At 27.6% G+C, this 18092-nt stretch overlaps 1 protein-coding gene across 7 annotated transcripts in view; it reads left to right on the top strand.

Annotated features, from left to right (window-relative positions):
• Nucleotides 1-2045: 2045 nt before the first annotated feature.
• LOC135927345 (dual specificity mitogen-activated protein kinase kinase 4-like) overlaps nt 2046-18092 on the top strand; it is a 64929-nt gene continuing 48882 nt past the window's right edge. For all 7 annotated transcript variants that reach the window (XR_010572053.1, XR_010572052.1, XM_065463309.1 and 4 more), the window contains exons 1-6: nt 2046-2125; nt 2174-2255; nt 2299-2353; nt 2397-2510; nt 2596-2715; nt 4091-4210. Coding sequence is in view for 5 of the 7 variants with exons in the window: in XM_065463309.1 (XP_065319381.1) it covers nt 2068-2125; nt 2174-2255; nt 2299-2353; nt 2397-2510; nt 2596-2715; nt 4091-4210 (549 nt within the window). In the remaining 2 variants the exon portion in view is untranslated. The remainder of the gene's footprint in view (nt 2126-2173; nt 2256-2298; nt 2354-2396; nt 2511-2595; nt 2716-4090; nt 4211-18092) is intronic.

Genomic DNA, 18092 nt, shown 5'->3' with positions numbered 1-18092 from the left:
ATAATTTTATTTTATACATCCGTATAAAAAGGTATATAAATTTGATGTTAGAAAAAAACTATGAGAAGCAAAATATAATTTTTTCCGATTAAAAGTGAAGTTAAGAATATATAACGTAAGGAAAATCTATCAAGTCATATGTATTTTACTGATTACATAATATTTAGTTTAAAATACAATATCTAAAATGAAATTTTTTTAAACTAAATAATTAATAGCTATTTTATATTTAGAAGATATAGTTTTTATTTTCTTACCTTTTTCTCCTTCACACCTATAACTAAAATAACTCTAATTTTATTAAATTTATATGACTCTAAAATAACTCTCTAATAATATTTAATTATATATATATATTTAATTCCTCCGATTATATAATATATTCTTGCTATTTATTCTACTTTATTTCATAATTTTTACAATAGTTTATATATCTTATAATTTTTTTATATAATATTCTCATAATTATATTAATTCCAACAATCTTGTCATAATTTTCATAATGAATACAAAAACATTCGTTTTTTTATTACAAAACCTTCCGCGCCGATTATCATATATAAAAATCAATATCAACAAAAATCAATATTATTACTAACTAAATATATATTTATAATTGATTGATTGACATTTATAATTTAATACTAAAAATATTGATAAATATATATATAATATACCAATATATATATATATAAAATATCCACTACAAATATATAAGAAATATATAACAATAACTATACCTCACTCTAGAACTACAAATTGGATAGGGCGTAATTCCCCTCATTTTGATAAATATACATCTGTACAAGTGTTGGTATCCTTGAGAAAAAAAAATTAGCAAAATTATAGGGAGGGTGGGCCTCCTTATAATTCACATTCGCTTACTTTCGGCAGATCTATGACCAATGTGATAGATAAGATAAGAAGATATAAAAAGTTATAATGTACTTATAAATAAATTTAAAAAAACATCTTTCTAATATCAAAAACAATGAACCCGGATTAAAACAAACTAGTTTAATTTTCTATATATTTAACAAATTGACCCAGCAAGCCAACCAAGCAAGCCAACCCAGCAGGCTGACCCAGTATGCCAACCCGGGTCGGCTCAACAAGCCCAACGGGTCGGGCTGGGTCGTGGTCGAAAAAAAACCAACCATTTAACAACACTACTAGCGACGCCCCTGGTAACATGGACTTATAAGCGTAATAACCGAACTAAATTTTAGTGTATGCGTAGTTAAGGATTATCTTAATCCAATTTTCAAAAATCATCTGGTAGTACCTTTAATGCATTGCCTAGCTAGGGAAAGAAACTTACCTATGAGATATATATGGTAATTAAAAATAAACTATCTGAAGATAATAATTAAAATATTTGGAGTCTTAAGCCGACACATAGTATGGAATGAGGAAAGTGGGAGAAAAATTAAAGAGGTAAGGTGCTATAAGTTACCTCATCAAAATTAATCAGTCGGGCATATTAAAAAAAAAATTTTTTGATGAAATTATTGCGTAATAATCTTTTCCCATTTTAAATTTATAGATATCAGTTAAAGATAGTGAAGAATATTTTTTCTAATTTTATATTTATAGATATCAGTTAAAGATAGTGAAGTGTAAATTCTTGCTTAGTCATGATGTCTTTTTATTATTAAATAATAATATAAAAAAACTTATGCAAATAAATTGTTTAGCTATAAATTAATTTTTAAAAAATATTTAGATTATATTATAATATACTTTTATGCACATTGATCCACAAAATTATTTTAGTAAATAATATTATTTAGAATTTTTTTTGAATAAATTATAAGTTTGTGTAAAAATATTTTTTTAAAATAATTGTTCGTTTTGAATGAGAATTTGTTCGAAAGAACGATCAAATTAGGGGATTGCATTTTTTATTATTTTTATATCTTGATTGAATTGAATGATAACAAAATATAAAAATGTTGTTTACGTATTTTGTGCTCTTATAATAAGAGTTTCTGTGCCAAAACAGGCAAATCCTGTATATGCAATTTGATGCCCAAAGTATTTATCAGCACTTATCATTTATCACTCATGTCGAGAGAAATAAAAAATTCTTCAAAAATTTTGTTGAAAGATATCAAACAACAAGGTTTTTAATTATATTATATAATATATCCCATAATATAAATTTATATAGAAAGACGTAAAAATCTGTACATTGATTTTTCATATGTTAGCAAAAATTTACCCTCTCTATCCCCATTTGGTAGTTCACTAAGGTAAATAAATGCTTGAATAAAAAATTTAATAATTTATATTAAGTTCGAAAAATAAAAATCCATATGCCACTGGGAAATTAACTCTTTCTCCAGAATTAGTTTATTAATTATTTGCTAATTTTTTATAATTATCTTTAATAGATATTTGAATTTAAAACTGAAGACCTTAAAGATTTAGGGGAAATAGGTAGAGGATCATATGGTGCTGTAAACAAGATGCTGCATTTAAAAAGTGGAACAAAGATGGCTGTTAAAGTAATTCATTATTTATTAAATTTAAAACATATTTGTAATATCTAATAATTATATAATATTATTTTCTGAATTAATTTATTATTAGAGGATTAGATCAACTATTAATGATAAAGAACAAAATCAAATACTAATGGATCTTGAAGTTGTAATGAAGAGCAATGAATGTCCTTATATAGTCAAATTTTATGGCGCACTTTTTAAAGAAGTATATAATTTGATAAAAAGAAATTCATATCCCTATAAAATTTAAGCCCTAAAAATTATCATCATAAAATTTATTTAAAAAAAAAGAATGCCACCACTATCACTAATTTTTTTTAAAAAATAGCACACTATTAGATATAGCTACAAAATATGTAGAATAACAATTCTGCTGGGCTTAATAATGAAAATACCCAGACCATGTCAAAATAAGTTTAAACAAAATGTAAGCCAGGCTTGAAAATATAATTTTTTTAATAAATTTGGTAACATTAAATAATATGTTATAATAATTATTTTAATAATGTAATATAAATAAGTACAATTATATAAGTTTATGCTACAGTTTATATATCTTATTTATCAAAATGAAACAATGCTAAGTATTTTTTTTAAAAAATCTTGACTTCACCTATTCTTTAAGGAAAGCATAAATAATATTAGTTGGCAAAAGTCTTGATTTAGGCATTTTTAAGATTGGCTAAATTAGGGTTTAAACAACACTAGTGCTAAGAATAAACAAGGCATTGTTTAGAATAAATTAGGGCTTTGCTGATCTACAAATTTTAACTGATCTTATCCAATATTTCCTGATTTTACTACAAACTAGGCCTATTCAAAAATGAATACAACTAATAGTACATAATTCATATTTGATTTATTTAAACAGATTAATTTACTATTTGTATGAATGAAGAAATTCACTATTATTTAATTCAAATTATTTTGAATAATTCATTTTTAAAAAATATTTATAAAATATTAAATATGAAAATATATTGACATAATTTTAAATATTTTTATTGCCACCTCACTAAGGACTTCAAAGGTAAGAAAAACCCATAAGTAAAAACAAAAGAGAGGTCTTAAAAAATCTTTATTTAATTTTTATATACTTACAAAACAAAAGAGGGGTATAAAAAGAACTATTTTTAAATGACTAAACAAAAGAGGGTTATAGCCAAAAATAAAATATGGAGCACCATATTTAACAATTTGCCATCTATTCTTTGAACAAATGTCATAAAAAAATTATTTTCTGCTATACTAGCTGTTTAACAATGCTAGCTGATTATATATTTCTAGATATCAGTAAATCCATTACTTTTTGCAGATAATATTTAATAACATTACAAATAAATTAAATGATGGTTCCTTTTATTAATTTATTATTATTATGAAATTAATTATATATAAAAAATAAATCAAAAACAATAAAAATATCATATCGGAGTATCTGCTTGATCCGATATTTTTTAAAGACTCAAAATACTGGCCCCGATCGATATTTAATATCAGTAAGGCCTTAGAATAAATAAATAAATCATTTTTTTTGGGCCGCATTTAATTTATACATATTAATTTATTTTAAAAACCAGGGGGATTGTTGGATATGCATGGAATTAATGGATACCTGCCTTGACAAATTTTATAAACATGTTTACAACTCCTTGAATTCTCATATACCTGAAGACATTATTGGCAAAATAACATTTGATGTAAATAATATAATACATCTTATTAACTAACCAATTGGTCTTGTAAACTCTGATATAAATCATATTTGTATTGGCAAAATTTTGCTGCAGTTGCCATTATTATCTCATCTAAATAAAAAGGAACTTAAATGAAAATAAGGTATCACATCTCTAATTTAGTACATAATTCTTGATTTCACTGGAAGATCTGTCATCTAATGCCCCAGGTGAATTATTTATATTTGCAATTCCTATATTTTATTTTTACTGAACTACACAAAGAATAAATTTAATTTATCATCTATTCCAGTTCCATTTTTTATACAATAATATGCAAAAAAAATTCAATATTGCACACTATTAATTTTCTCTCCTTTAGAACAGCCTCCCAATTTCTAATATGGCTCATGATTAGAATTTTAGGTTAATTATACAATTCAAGAAACAAAGGATTCTTGAAATTAAAAACATATTTTGTTGTCTTTTTATTTTATCATTATTCATGATAATATTTAATTTTACTTAATAAATTACGATTTTTTAATTAAGTTTTAGGTTATTTTTAATTAATTTAAGTGGTTGTTGCAAAAAAACATTTGATGCAAATTAAATATCATTGATTGTTAATTATTTTCATTATTTTGATTAACCATTTTATAAAATCAAATATTGAAAAATTAATACTGCTTTATATAGTAGTTAATATATTTAGTCGAATATTTTAAGATATAAATCAAATTAAAACGTGTTAGATCCAATCAAATTTGGGGTTAATTATTGAATATATTTATAATTTTTTTTTAAAAATAATCAAATATCAATTTTTAATTAAAAGTATTGTGTGTGACTTAGCCGAGGCGGCTTAACCACGATTCAAGTCGAGTTTTTAGTCAAAAAATCACTTGTTTTTACAACCAGAGTTATAAATAGTCGCGATTCGAGTTTTGAACTTGAGTCGTGAACTCAATTAATAGGTTAGCTTAAATTTTATGAAACTCGATTACTTTTATAAGTGTTATATATTGGTTGGTTGTGTAAAACCCAGATCCGGGGCTTGGGTCTAAAAATCGACTAAACTAGCTATGAGCACGAATCTCGAGCACAGACCAGGGGTTCATACCAATATATTTTAAGTTGTTTTTTCTTGAATTTATTAAGGTATATAAATATATGGTTATTAAAGGTATCAATCGATAGCTAATTATATCTATTGAGTAAGTACCAAACCAAGCACCACTTCTTGATGGGGGTATCAAATTAGTCTAGTTCTACCTTAATATGGTGTATATAAGTTTGACCGGAAGCGGGGGTAAAAAATAAATAAGGTTACTCATATTTGTTCTTGAAAATTTTTTTTTGAGCATTTCATGACTCTTAAAAGGTATGTATAGATCGAGTAATTCCATACCAAATAAATAACTTTTCGGCCCGACTCTTTAAATTTCGATAAATTTTGCATACTGAGAGAATATCATTAGAAAGCATTGAATCCAAAATTTTAGCCTACTAGTACTCTTAGTTCCTAAGATATCAATGGTCAAAAAGTGTCAAATGACTTTTTTTCGATACTATTTTTAAAAATTGAGATAAATTAAAAATGGTGATTTTAATAACATAAGTTATATGTCATTTTGTAACTCTATTAAAGGCCTTTTATTAAATATTAAGGATTTTTTAAAAATAATTTGCGGTTTTTATTTACGAAAAAATTTTAAACATGAAAACTCAAGGTGTTTCATTTTCCAAATTTTTTTGAATTTAATATTTTCTTATTCTCTAACCTTATATCGATTCATAAAAAATTTAAACTTGGGACAGCTATGGGTTTTTTAGTTATTGCGATTTAAAAAATAAAAAAATAATATATTTTATTCAAAAATAGATGGCTTTATAAAATAACGCTTTTTATTAAGATATTATTTTTTTAAACTTTTTCCCATTTTTATACATAAATAACTAGATTTTCTAGCATTAATATCATGAAATTAGGCTATTTAGCTGAGGTTATAATCATTTTTTTCTTGTAAAAATTTTAATTTTCTTAAAATTATTTAAAATTTTTTAAATATAATAGATTAATTAAAATTCATGAAAGATATCACCTATTTTCGGTTTTTCATTAAATTTAGTTTTTTTTGACACCATGATAATTTCCTTTTGGATAAATTATATGTACACCCAGTAGCCGTTGATGGGCTAACTATTGTAAATATTATTTTTTGGTATGAAAAGGATATCTTGTGCCGCTGAATAAACAAAAGAATTTGCTGGTCGAAAATTAATTTTTACTTCATCTCTAATTACATTCACTTTTTGTATCTTAACCACCAATCATTTTCATATACACAGGTTACATATCCTCTAATCTCATCGATTAATATATCCTCAATTAAAGGATCCTCACATGGATACACTATATTCTCCAATAAATGTGTATTAGAAAGTTTAGTGTTGAGTTTAGTTAAATCATACATGAATTTTTTTGCGTCCCAGATATTGAGATAGATTTACTAAATCTCTCACTTAGCATCTCTTCTCCTCCTACTCTGGTATGGTGGCCTAAAAAAATTTATACCTTTTATATGCTCTCCCGTATATTTATAAAATTGTACAGGTGTAATTATTTGATCAGTATAAGGTCCTTGTAAGCTTGCCTTGGCAACTAACCTTTTTACTATGCCGCCTTCGCAGACACTTTTACCATGTGCCGTAGGAAAAAAATGCCATTCTGCTTGAATACCAAAATCTATTTCATGGTAGCAAACATTGATGAAGTTTTTCCTATTTTTGAACCATCAGAAAATTAGTGAATTATTTCTGGTGGAGTCGAATTTATTTTTTTAAAAATGAATCAAATGCGATTTGAATAAATGGAATTGAATTAAGGATTCCGATATTACCACAAAAGGTTGTTTATTTGATCTCCTATTTTATAATAAATTGGGAATGGATGAAACGTAACCTGCGAAGTTGTCCAATGATAACCCTGAACTTCGTCTTGGACAATAAAGGATAATTTTCTGAAAAGTCACAAATAATTAGATAGTGATTAATTTCTAAATTTTTTTAAGGTTATTGTAAAATAAACTTTGTTGTTCACAGATAAATGAATTGCGTATGAGAATATTCATTTTATCGAAAAAATATTTAATAAATTCGTCTGAAGATTGAGAAATAGTCTCCAGATTTTTTCTATCAACCTAAACCCACTGTTTAAATGTAACAAGAGCTATATCATTTTTTATAAATAATTTTTCGATGCGTTCTTTTAAGAGTGCCGAGTCAGCACTCGTTGCAGTCATCAAAATTACAGGTGGGTAACGGGGGATTGCAAATCATTCTGCCTATAACATTTCTATAAGTTGTTTATATATTCTCACCATTTTTAGTCAATATTGCTCATTCACAGCCTAAAATCATAAGTTTAATATTCTGGTATATGCTACAAACGCACACTGTGTATTCCGCTAGCCCCTCCTAATACAATTTTTTGGTCTTAAGCTAGCAAATTTCGAAAATCCAATTGTTATTGAATTACTCTTCTTAAAATGATTTTTTTTTAAAATTATTTAGAACTAACCTTTTTTGAGCGTTCACTCATTCCCCCCTACTAACTTCATCACTTCAAAAATTTTTTTTATCACATCAACTGTTTTTTGATTGAGATATTTTTTAGGCTTTCGAATTGGAGTTGAAAATCCCCTTTTATTTTAAAATGATTTTGGAATTATGTGCCATGTGATGTATCGTTGAATTTCGTTTTTATTTTCCGCTTTAATTAGGAGGCAGAATAGTCAGCAATTGATATTTTTTATTTTTAGATAAATTAGGATATTGTCATATTATTGAGTATATCATTATTGTCTTTTGTATCCGATTCTGGATTGTTAATTATAATATCTGAAATAGCTTTTGATATTTTCGCTATCTTTTTTTTCTATATAATTTTTTTCAGTTAGCTTTTTCTTCCTAATAGGAGATATTCCAATTTCGTTTAAAGTTATTTTTTTTTCTCTTTAGCTTTCACCTTTTCTGGTGGTAATCTCCTTCAACATCTCTCTCCACTTTATGTTATTCATACAATCTCTTTTATCTAATTTATACTTCTTTATATTGACTCTTTCAATAATTAATTATAATATTTTCTAGTAGGAGATATCGGAATCGTAACTATTTTTTTAGGAAATTTAATCATTTATAAAAACAACTAATTTTTACAAGTTATCAATATAGTAATAATAATTAGTAAGCCTATCAAACGATCTAAATAAAATTTTTTCATGATTTTAATGCTGGAAAATCTTATTATTTATGTTTAAAAATGGAAAAAAAGTTTAAAAAAAATAAAAATCTTAGCAAAAACGCGTTATCTTATAAAGGAGCGCCATCTATTTTTGAAAAAAATTTATTCTTTGATTTTTTAAATCGCAATAACTAAAAAACTTATGGCTATTCCAAGTTTAAATTTTTTTTATGAATAGATATAAGGTTAGAGAATAAGAAAATATTAAATTCAAAAAAATTTGGAAAGTGAAACACCTGGAGTTTTCATATTTAAAATTTTTATTGTAAATAAAAATCGCAACAATATTAATTTAAAAAAAATCCTTAATATTTAATAAAAGGCCTTTAATAGAGTTACAAAATAACATATAACTTATATTTTTAAAATCATAATTTTTTATTTTATCTCTTTTAAAAAATCATATTTTTCTAGTGTTGTAAACGAACGCGTTCAAAATGAACGCGTTCTTGAACGAAGTTCGTTTTTTGAAAAAAGGTGATGAACGGCGTTCCTTTTTTTTTGGCGAACTTTGAACGTGAACGCGTTTCTTTTCTTTGATGAACGCGTTCAATTTTACGTTCGTTCAATTTTAAAAACACTTTTTATTTTTATTTATTTGAAGAATTAATATTAATCCGCATTTTTTAACAAAAAAGTCTTATATTTTTATTTATTTGAAAAATTTATATTTAATTCAATTTTTTAACAAAAAAGTCTTATATTTTTTAATCAGCTGTTTTTACTTTTTCCTTTTTCATATTGCAATTAACGTACCATAGTGCTACTGCTAGAGAAGATAAGATTAAAGTTTATTAATTTGAATATTTTATATTTTAATTTAATAGATTAGCATTTGCATGGATATAAATATTTCATCATCAGATTCTGAAAATCAAAATTCAATATTAGATGAATTAGAATTACCATGGCCCAAATATCAAAAATATTTCAGTTTTAAAATCAATTCCGAGATATCCTTTTTATTTGATGAGGAAGAAGAGGGCAGATTGAAGGATGATAACATAGCTCAATTTTTTGAAACAATGGATTAAACATTAAATGTTTTTAATAAATTCCCCCTTTTAAAGGAATTGTTTATCAAGTATAACACCGCAATCCCTTCATCCGCCCCTGTTGAGCGAGTTTTTAGTTAAGCTAACGCTGTATTAACCAAGCGTTCATGCCTATCAGATGAAAATTTTGAAAAGCAATTATTATTAAAAATTAATAAGAAAATTTTTTTATAAATTTATTTTTTTATCGCTCTATTATATTGTATTTATAATTATATTATCAAAATAAAACTATTATTTTTTATCATGGCTAATATATTGTGTTGAAAAATATAAGGCATTTATTTATATTAAATTAAATTAAAAATTTATCATAAAATTTTGAACGTATGAACGCGTTCATGAACTTGAACGCGTTCCTTTTTTTGAATTTGAACGTGAACGTGAACGCGTTCGATTTTTGTCAATGAACGTTAAACGCGAACGCGTTCGATTTTTTTATAAATGTTTACAGCACTATATTTTTCGAAAAAGGTCATTTTTGGCACTTTTGACCATTGATATCTCAGGAACTATAAGTACTAGGAGGCTAAAATTTTGGATTCGATGCTTTCTAATGATATTCTCTCAGTATACAAATTTTATCGAAATTAAATAGGTCGGGCCGAAAAGTTATCGATTTGGTATGGAATTACCCGATCTTTACATTTTATTTTAACTTTTGTACAATATTAAGAGAAGAATATCTGCTCGATTGCCAAATTAGCGTATAATTCTGGTTCAGGATTTTTAAATTCTATTTAACTTAAATTTTGATAAAATGAACTTAATCGAAAAAATCAATTCATAAAATTATTATCCTTTGTTTGGAAATAAAAAAGATTGCTCGTGACATTACCCAAAAACCGTTTGAAAAAATGTTATATATGGAAATTATCGTATTTATTATTATTCCTGATTTAAATATGGAAGATTATAATCTTCAAGAATAGAGTTAGACATAATCGATTAGGTAATTAAGAAGCTAATCTTGAGGATTAAGATGTTTAATTGATATATTTTTTTAAAAAAAATTCCTAGAATTTATGAACCCCAAACTATTTTTCTCCTGAAATGGTGTCCTGACTTTGTTCAAGGATTTTAATAATTTATTTTCTTCAATACAGTACAGGAACTAGTTCGAATCAGGACTTGTCTATTTATTAAAAAAATTATAACTCAAATTTTGCCGTGTTCAGAACTCCGCTTTGAATTTTTTTCATTTTATTTATTTAAATCTTTATAAACTATGAGTTAAAATTATACAATAACAATACAAAAATCTAATAAATAAAAATATTATAACATAAAAAATATCATCTGTTCATCTTTCATTTGCCAAATCTTTTTTTCTTTTTTTGGTCATACAATCAATCTCTTTGCTGAAGATCCTCTCGCTTGCAATACTTGTAGTTTGTTGCGCGTAGTCCCTAGCCATTAACGACAAAGTGGGATATATGACGGCGTTCTTTGTCCACCAATCCAAAATATTTTTTGATGTTGGCGCAACGGGTTCCTTAAGATATTCCATGATCTCATCTCTCATGGGGTCTGGGTTATCAATAGCTCTGAAAATAAATATAAAAATACGAGGTTAATTATTAGAGCTTTGCCGATCCACATATTTTCCACCGATCCTATCCGATATTGGTTCAAAACCGATCCGATATTTATATTGATTTTTTACCATCTCCCTTTGAACCAAATGTAATTAAGAAATCAATATTTTTATGTAAAAAATTTTATGAATTTAATTTAGTATCTTATTTCCAATAATTAAAAAAAATTTCGGATATTGGTAGTATTTAATGAATTTTTCATTATTCCTCCCAGTGAAATTAGAATTCCGCAGATAACGCATTTTACTAAATTATTAGTCTTTTGTAAAATATTTCAATAATTCAGATACCATCTTTAAAAATATTCATTTATTTAAAGTATAAATAATAAAATTGGCGTTATTGTTTTAAAAAATTTAAAATAAGTAAAACTTTGGGTTCCTTTCTATTTTTATAAAAAAACTTTTAAAATATTATAAATCTATTTAAAAAAATAAATAAAATTTAAGGGGTGTTGTGCATTTGCATTGTTAAAAAAAAATAATATTAATGTAAAATAATTATACATAAAATAACAAAAAAAAGAAAAGTAAAAAGATCGGATCGGTTTTTACAGGTATCGGCCCGATCCGATATTTTTAGAAAACGCTAAATATCGGTGCCGATCCGATATTTAATATCGGCACAGCCCTATTAATTATATTTCTAAGCATTTATATTTATTTTCGCAATTAAATCTAGAAGGTAATTTTTTATTTTCCAATTATTTGTTGTAGAATGTACAGTAATCATACAATAAGACAAGTAGTTGATCTGTCCAAATATCCATGGGAAATATTGCTGTGTACCATTTTTAATTTTGCTATAAGTTTTAATTTCGATGTTTCATATAAATCTAATGCAAGTATATTTTCGCAGTTTGTCTTCGATATTTTTTCCTTTTTAAATATAAAGGCAAATATATCCCTGAATTCAATGGAGTCAAATAGGTTAAATGGTAAATTATTTTTAATAATATATCTGAGTGTGAGTTTATTTAATGTTTGTTTTCTTCTGGTTGTAGTTTTTATACCCGATAAATGTTTGGCCATTATTTCTTTAGTTTCAAAAATCAAATATGGGCAGGTTATTTTAATATGATTTTTAAGGTTGGCTAAAAAATATTAAAAATAGATTTTAGAAATATTTATACTTGTAGCAGAATGGAGACTTTTGATTTTATTACAGGACACACATTTGCGCCTAGATTTATTAGGTGTGTTTTGTAATATATTTTTAATATTGAAATTGTTAATATATTATTAAAGTAAATGAGGTATAAGCTATTGAAGAGGTAAAAGAGCCTTGACTCAATTGTCTTGATCCATATGATCCGCCTACAATTTATAAAGATGTTTTTATCAAGAAATATCATAATTACTTCGAAATCTATATTCGTCTCATCGATATCAATGTTATCCATGTAATGTGTTAAAAATTTTTATTAGGCTGCGTCCAAAATGTTTTGAAAAATTCTTAAGATTTTAAAGTTTTCACAAATTAATAGCAAAACACTTTGGACACATTTAAGTTTTAAAAAAGTTAAAATATTCAATATGCTTGATATGATTCAATTATTAGATATTTATTAAAAGATATGTAAATATTTAATTGTATTTATTAATTTAAATTACCTTTCAGTTATTAAACTTTGTATGAACCTATTATTTGATAATGTATTTAAATTTTACTTAATATACATATATTTTGTAAATAATTGTAGCAATATTTAATAAACAGTTGGAAAACCAATAATAACTTATTTTGAAAAATAATTTTTCCATAAAATATATATAAATTTTTTTTTAATTTATGAACTTCTTTATTATAATCTATCAAATAAATATGAAAATTAACATATCAAATTTCAAATAATCACATATTCACATAATTTAAAAAAAAAATATATTAAAACTTATAACTTATTAATAATATATATATACAATGATAATATAGATATATAATTTTTATTATAAAAAACATTAAAAAGATTATACATCTAGTAGTATAATAATAAAAAAAAGAAAAAGGAAATATATAATAAAATATTGGAGAATATGTTTGTGACGGTGTTATAAAAAGTATTGAGGTTAGGAAGGATCATCTTGTGGGATGAGACTGCCTATGAAGCTAATATAATTAGCCTTGTGTATTGCGATGGCGAGCCTTTGCCTTAAGAAGAAGCCCTCGCGGGTTTCACCGGTTAGTTGACGAATGTGGGAGCCGAGTTCCTTGAAAAAGGATAAGGCATATTTCCCAGAAGTAGTAAGGGTAGAGGAAATAATGGGGATGAAAATATATTCTGAGAGATTTCAGAATATTTCGCTATTTTGAGTGTCTCCTTTTTCTCGAGTATATTAACTGTTTGATTTGATGGAACGAATGGATCAATGCAAGAGTAGTCCCAGACCAGGAATTGACAGCGCTTCCAAGGAATTTGCGAAATTCCGTCAGGCCGTTTCCCATCAGATCTGAAAAAACAAGATGGTTCAAGAGTGGAGGGGATTTGAGCGGATCTAAGAGCTCTAAGGATGATAGAATTGCATAGATTATGCCTTACAATTCGACCTTTACATGAGCGACAATGAATATGTCTACCATTGCCCAAAACTGCAGAACCACAACCTGAACATATGTGGGGTTGGGTAATAAGGCAATTTAATTGGATACCGATCGCATGTGTGAGCCCGTTTTTATTCAGTTATAATTGCAGATTAACAGACGGAATGGCTTCGAAAAACTCATGGCCTGAACCATTAAGCAGAGAAGAGAATAAGGGACGGTCAGATAATTGCATTCTGGAAAGGAGTGATTTAACGCAGAGTGCAATAATAGGCCTATCCCAGTCCTTCTGCTAATTCGATTCGGGAAGAGGGTGATCCGCAGTAATTTGAGTCTTCCATTCGATGATTGCTTCATTATAAGACGAGTTTTAAAGAAGGATTTACTATGTTTTTAGTTAGAAGGCAACTGGATATGAAGGCTGTTAAGGCGAGATCGGAAGGAGATCTGAAACCTAGACCTCCCATCTTGGTGGGTAAAGAGGCTTGTGTCCAAGCAATTTCATCAAATTTAAGATTTAGGATATTTTCGATAAGGATTTTGATCCCATTTTCATAAACTCCAAGTGGAATGGGGAATTCAAATATGGCTGTTGAACGAAGTGCGTAATAAATACGGGGAATATTGAAAAAATTTTTCACAAGGAAAAAGGCTTTATGAGAGGGAAGTAGGGAAAATAAATCTGCCAGCTTAAATAAAGTATCCAAAGTGGTCTGAAGAAAGGAAGAAATAGCAGAGTTACCACCAACGGGGGCTCCCAGATTATAGAGACCATCAAGAGTCGTTAGTTTGAATTTGTTTTTATTAGGTTCGATTGTATTGATAGGGATAAATTCTGATTTCTCTGGATTAATGGAGAGTCCTATAGCTGATCCGGCCTCCTTGATGATGTTCACGGCTTTATTGACCTCAACATTGGATTCTCCAAGGATACCATCATCAATGTACCAGGAATGCAAGGATAATGAGCAGACCGAATTAATGGATTTAATGATGTCATTAATACCTAAACAAAAAAATAGGGAACCTAAGGGGTCTCCCTGCTGAATGCCCTCGATGGAAGGAATTTTAAAGGTATCAAACTGAAGAGTGGAGGGCTGTTGATAACACGAATAAAAAAACTTAGTGTAACTGGGAAAAAGATTACTTGAGGAACTCAGAGAGGAGTTCCGGGAGAGTGTGTTGTAAGCATTAGAGAAGTCAATTTTAATCAAGGTTTCATTAGAGGGTAAATTTTCAAGATATAATCTGGACATATGTACAACCGCTTCACAGCCACCGGGGATTCCAACACCAAGTTGGAAGGGGCTTATGAGACGTGAAGCATCATGCTTAATTCGAAATGATGTCATCTTGGCTACTAAACGACGAAAGGTAGAACCAATGGCAATGGGTATAATATCATTATTAGGCTTTTGAAGTGCGATTAGCCTAGCACCAAAGAAGATAGGTGAAACGAAATTTGGAACATCACCGTTTAAAATTTTGTTGCAGAAGTTTGTTAATTTGGAGAGAACGAATGTTTGTGAGCATGTAGAGGGGGAAGTGATGTCCTGGAGAAAAATGGGGCTTATGCCATCGAGCCCATGAGCGGAATAGCGATGAAAGGAAAGAATGGCTTTCCTCACTTCTTCAGAAGTAAAAAGAGAGGCGCAAGTGGAGTGAGGTTGAGGAGAAATAGGGATGATGTTGGATGAGGGGTGTTTTTGTCATAACTTTAAATAGGTGGACGTGGATGGCTCAGCTAAAGAGTCATGTGTGGACACCAATCTGAGTGCTCCTTTAATATTGAGGTTGTCAATTTTCTTGCAGATCAAATTGGCCTTCAACTCTATTGGTGAGAATCTTTTTTTGTTTAAGACTGGCTGTGAGATTTTGTTTTCATGAAGATGGGGGGTCTTCATCGAGGCAGCATCCTTGATTTGTGAGTGAGGGATTTAGGTGAATTTTTGTCAGGCACTATGAAAGTATTATATCCAAAATATAAGAATTTTAACCATTCTTGCTCATTACTAAAGTTTTGCAAAAGAGAGGATAGGCATTCAGCAAAGGATTTAGCAACAGGCAATCTAGCACCTTTAGGGATCCTTGAAATAATATTTGGTTTGGGATGATCAAGAAAAATATCTGAGAAGCTGGAATTGTGGTGAAGTGGAACGGAATTTTCTGGGGGGATAATCAAAGTATTGGTAAGGGAAAAAGGAACGTAGCCAGAGTGTGAACATCTGAGTGAAGGAGGACCATGGACTTGTAAGCATCCATTTTTCCTAATATGTACTGATTTTTGACAAGAGGGACAGATTTGTGATGAAGACATACAGGGGAAGGTAAATTAAGAATTCATGTAGTATAAAAAATTAATTTGACTCAAACAATAACTATGGGCCAGCAACAATTTTGAATAATGAGGTTATAATTGATTGTTATGAAGAAATTCATTAATAATAATAAGAATTCAGGAGAACATTTTGGAATAGTAAAAATTATAGATACATTGAAAACAATATACATTTTTAATAAGAAAAATCAAATACTAAATTCTTGAAAGAAGAAATTAAAATTGGTAAAATTGAAATATAAATACATTTTGAGTAATTGGTTATATTTTAAAATTATGTAGGTATGATAATAAATGAATGATTCATGTTGTTAATATAATTGTTTAGATTTCATATATAGCTATAGGAAGGATCCTAAAAATACTAGATTATAATCTTATAAACAGCTGATTGTGAATAAAGGGCTAAAAGCTTGGTTATTGCTTTAGAGAGAGAATGATCCAAGGACTAATTTTATTATTGCAGCTTGGTATGAATATGATCAAGGACTGATGGTTGTTTAGATACTATATTACTTATAACCTTATAAAAAACTTGGTACGTGGATAGGTGATTATATTTTAAAGTATAAAATAAAATAAAAACCTTATTCTAAAAACGGAGGTGGTACTACAAGTTCCCAAAAAACATTAATAATTATATTTTAAAATAGTAATTTGTAGATTTTTTTAAAAAATAATATTCTTTAGGTTCTGATGTAAGGGCTCTTATCTTGTCGCTTATATTTTTTAAAAATTTTAAAGTTCCGCTTGACATATGTCCAAGGGAAGAGATTACGATTGGTATTAAAATATACTTTGTTAATTTTGAATATTTAATTGTTTTTTTTTCTCTGCTATATCAACCGGATTAGAATTTAAATTTTTTGGAAAAGAAGATTCGCATGTGAAGTCCCAAATTAAGGATTTCCCTAAAGACCAAGGCACGGAAGTTAAGCCACCTGGTCTTAAGACATCATCTAATGATAAATTAGTAGGCTCCAGGATGTTTGGTATTCGGGCCCTGGTAAGAGAACGGCTAATGGCTAAATTAATTGCTGTATGTTTTGCATGTCTGCCTTGACTATGTATACAATTTAGAACATGTCTCCCTTTGGAGTCAACTAATATTTTACATTTGATTCCTGTATGTGGTTGAACTATGTTACATCCAAGAAGCTGGCCTATGGCAACTCTTAATTGTTAAGAGGTTACCTAAGTTACGACTTGGTAATGCTTCCAACCATTCATAACCACTAGTACAGTCAGCATTCTGTAATTGTTGAATATACTCCAAAGAGGGGTTTGTTAAGATTATTTAAATTAAAGGTTAAATGATTGGTGTGTTATGATTGTGGGTAAAACAACTTCAAATGGAGCTAAAGATATCCAAGCTGTCAAGGCCGAATTTAAAAGGTTATCTTTAGGAGAGATAAAATAAGAAATTATGGCTTTATTCATTAAACGCGATGCCAAAAATGAATAAAGAGATATAAGATTTAATGAATATAAATCTAAACCACCCATTTTTGAGAATTAAAATCTTCCATATTTAAAATATTTTCTAATAAGCTTCTAAAAGATGATCTAAAAATATGTAAAATCTTTGGTAAAATAAATATATTTTTAAAAGAAAAAAGTTCTGGTGTGACGGAATTTCTTTCAAAATATTTTCAAGTCCTAATAAGACTTCGAAAAATTTTTCCACGAACACCTCACGATTGGAAAAACTACTTAAAAGTGAATCAAGAAGATTAATTTCATTTTTTTTAATGATGTTAAACCCCTGGACTTCGAGAGTATTTGAATTTAAAAACCATATTTCAGATTTAGCTTTATTTAGAGTAAGGCCTATGTTTAGAGAATTCTTCCCTATATACTCTATCGCTGCTAGAATATTTTTAGAAGGTCCGCAGATGGTACCATCATCTAGATATCATATGTTTAAATCTACGTTAAAAAAGGTTTTTAGACAATGAACTAGGTTATGTATACTTAAACTAAAGATGAGAGGGCCCAAAGGGTCTTCTTGTTGTATACCCAAAGGGGTTCTACAGCCATATGTCTGTTCAATAAATCTTGCATAAAC

This window comes from Gordionus sp. m RMFG-2023, chromosome 3 (genome assembly GCF_954871325.1).
Source record: "Gordionus sp. m RMFG-2023 chromosome 3, tfGorSpeb1-WG-v2, whole genome shotgun sequence".
Lineage (NCBI taxonomy): Eukaryota > Metazoa > Nematomorpha > Gordioida > Chordodea > Parachordodidae > Gordionus > Gordionus sp. m RMFG-2023.
This window is presented reverse-complemented; position numbering and strand designations above follow the sequence as displayed.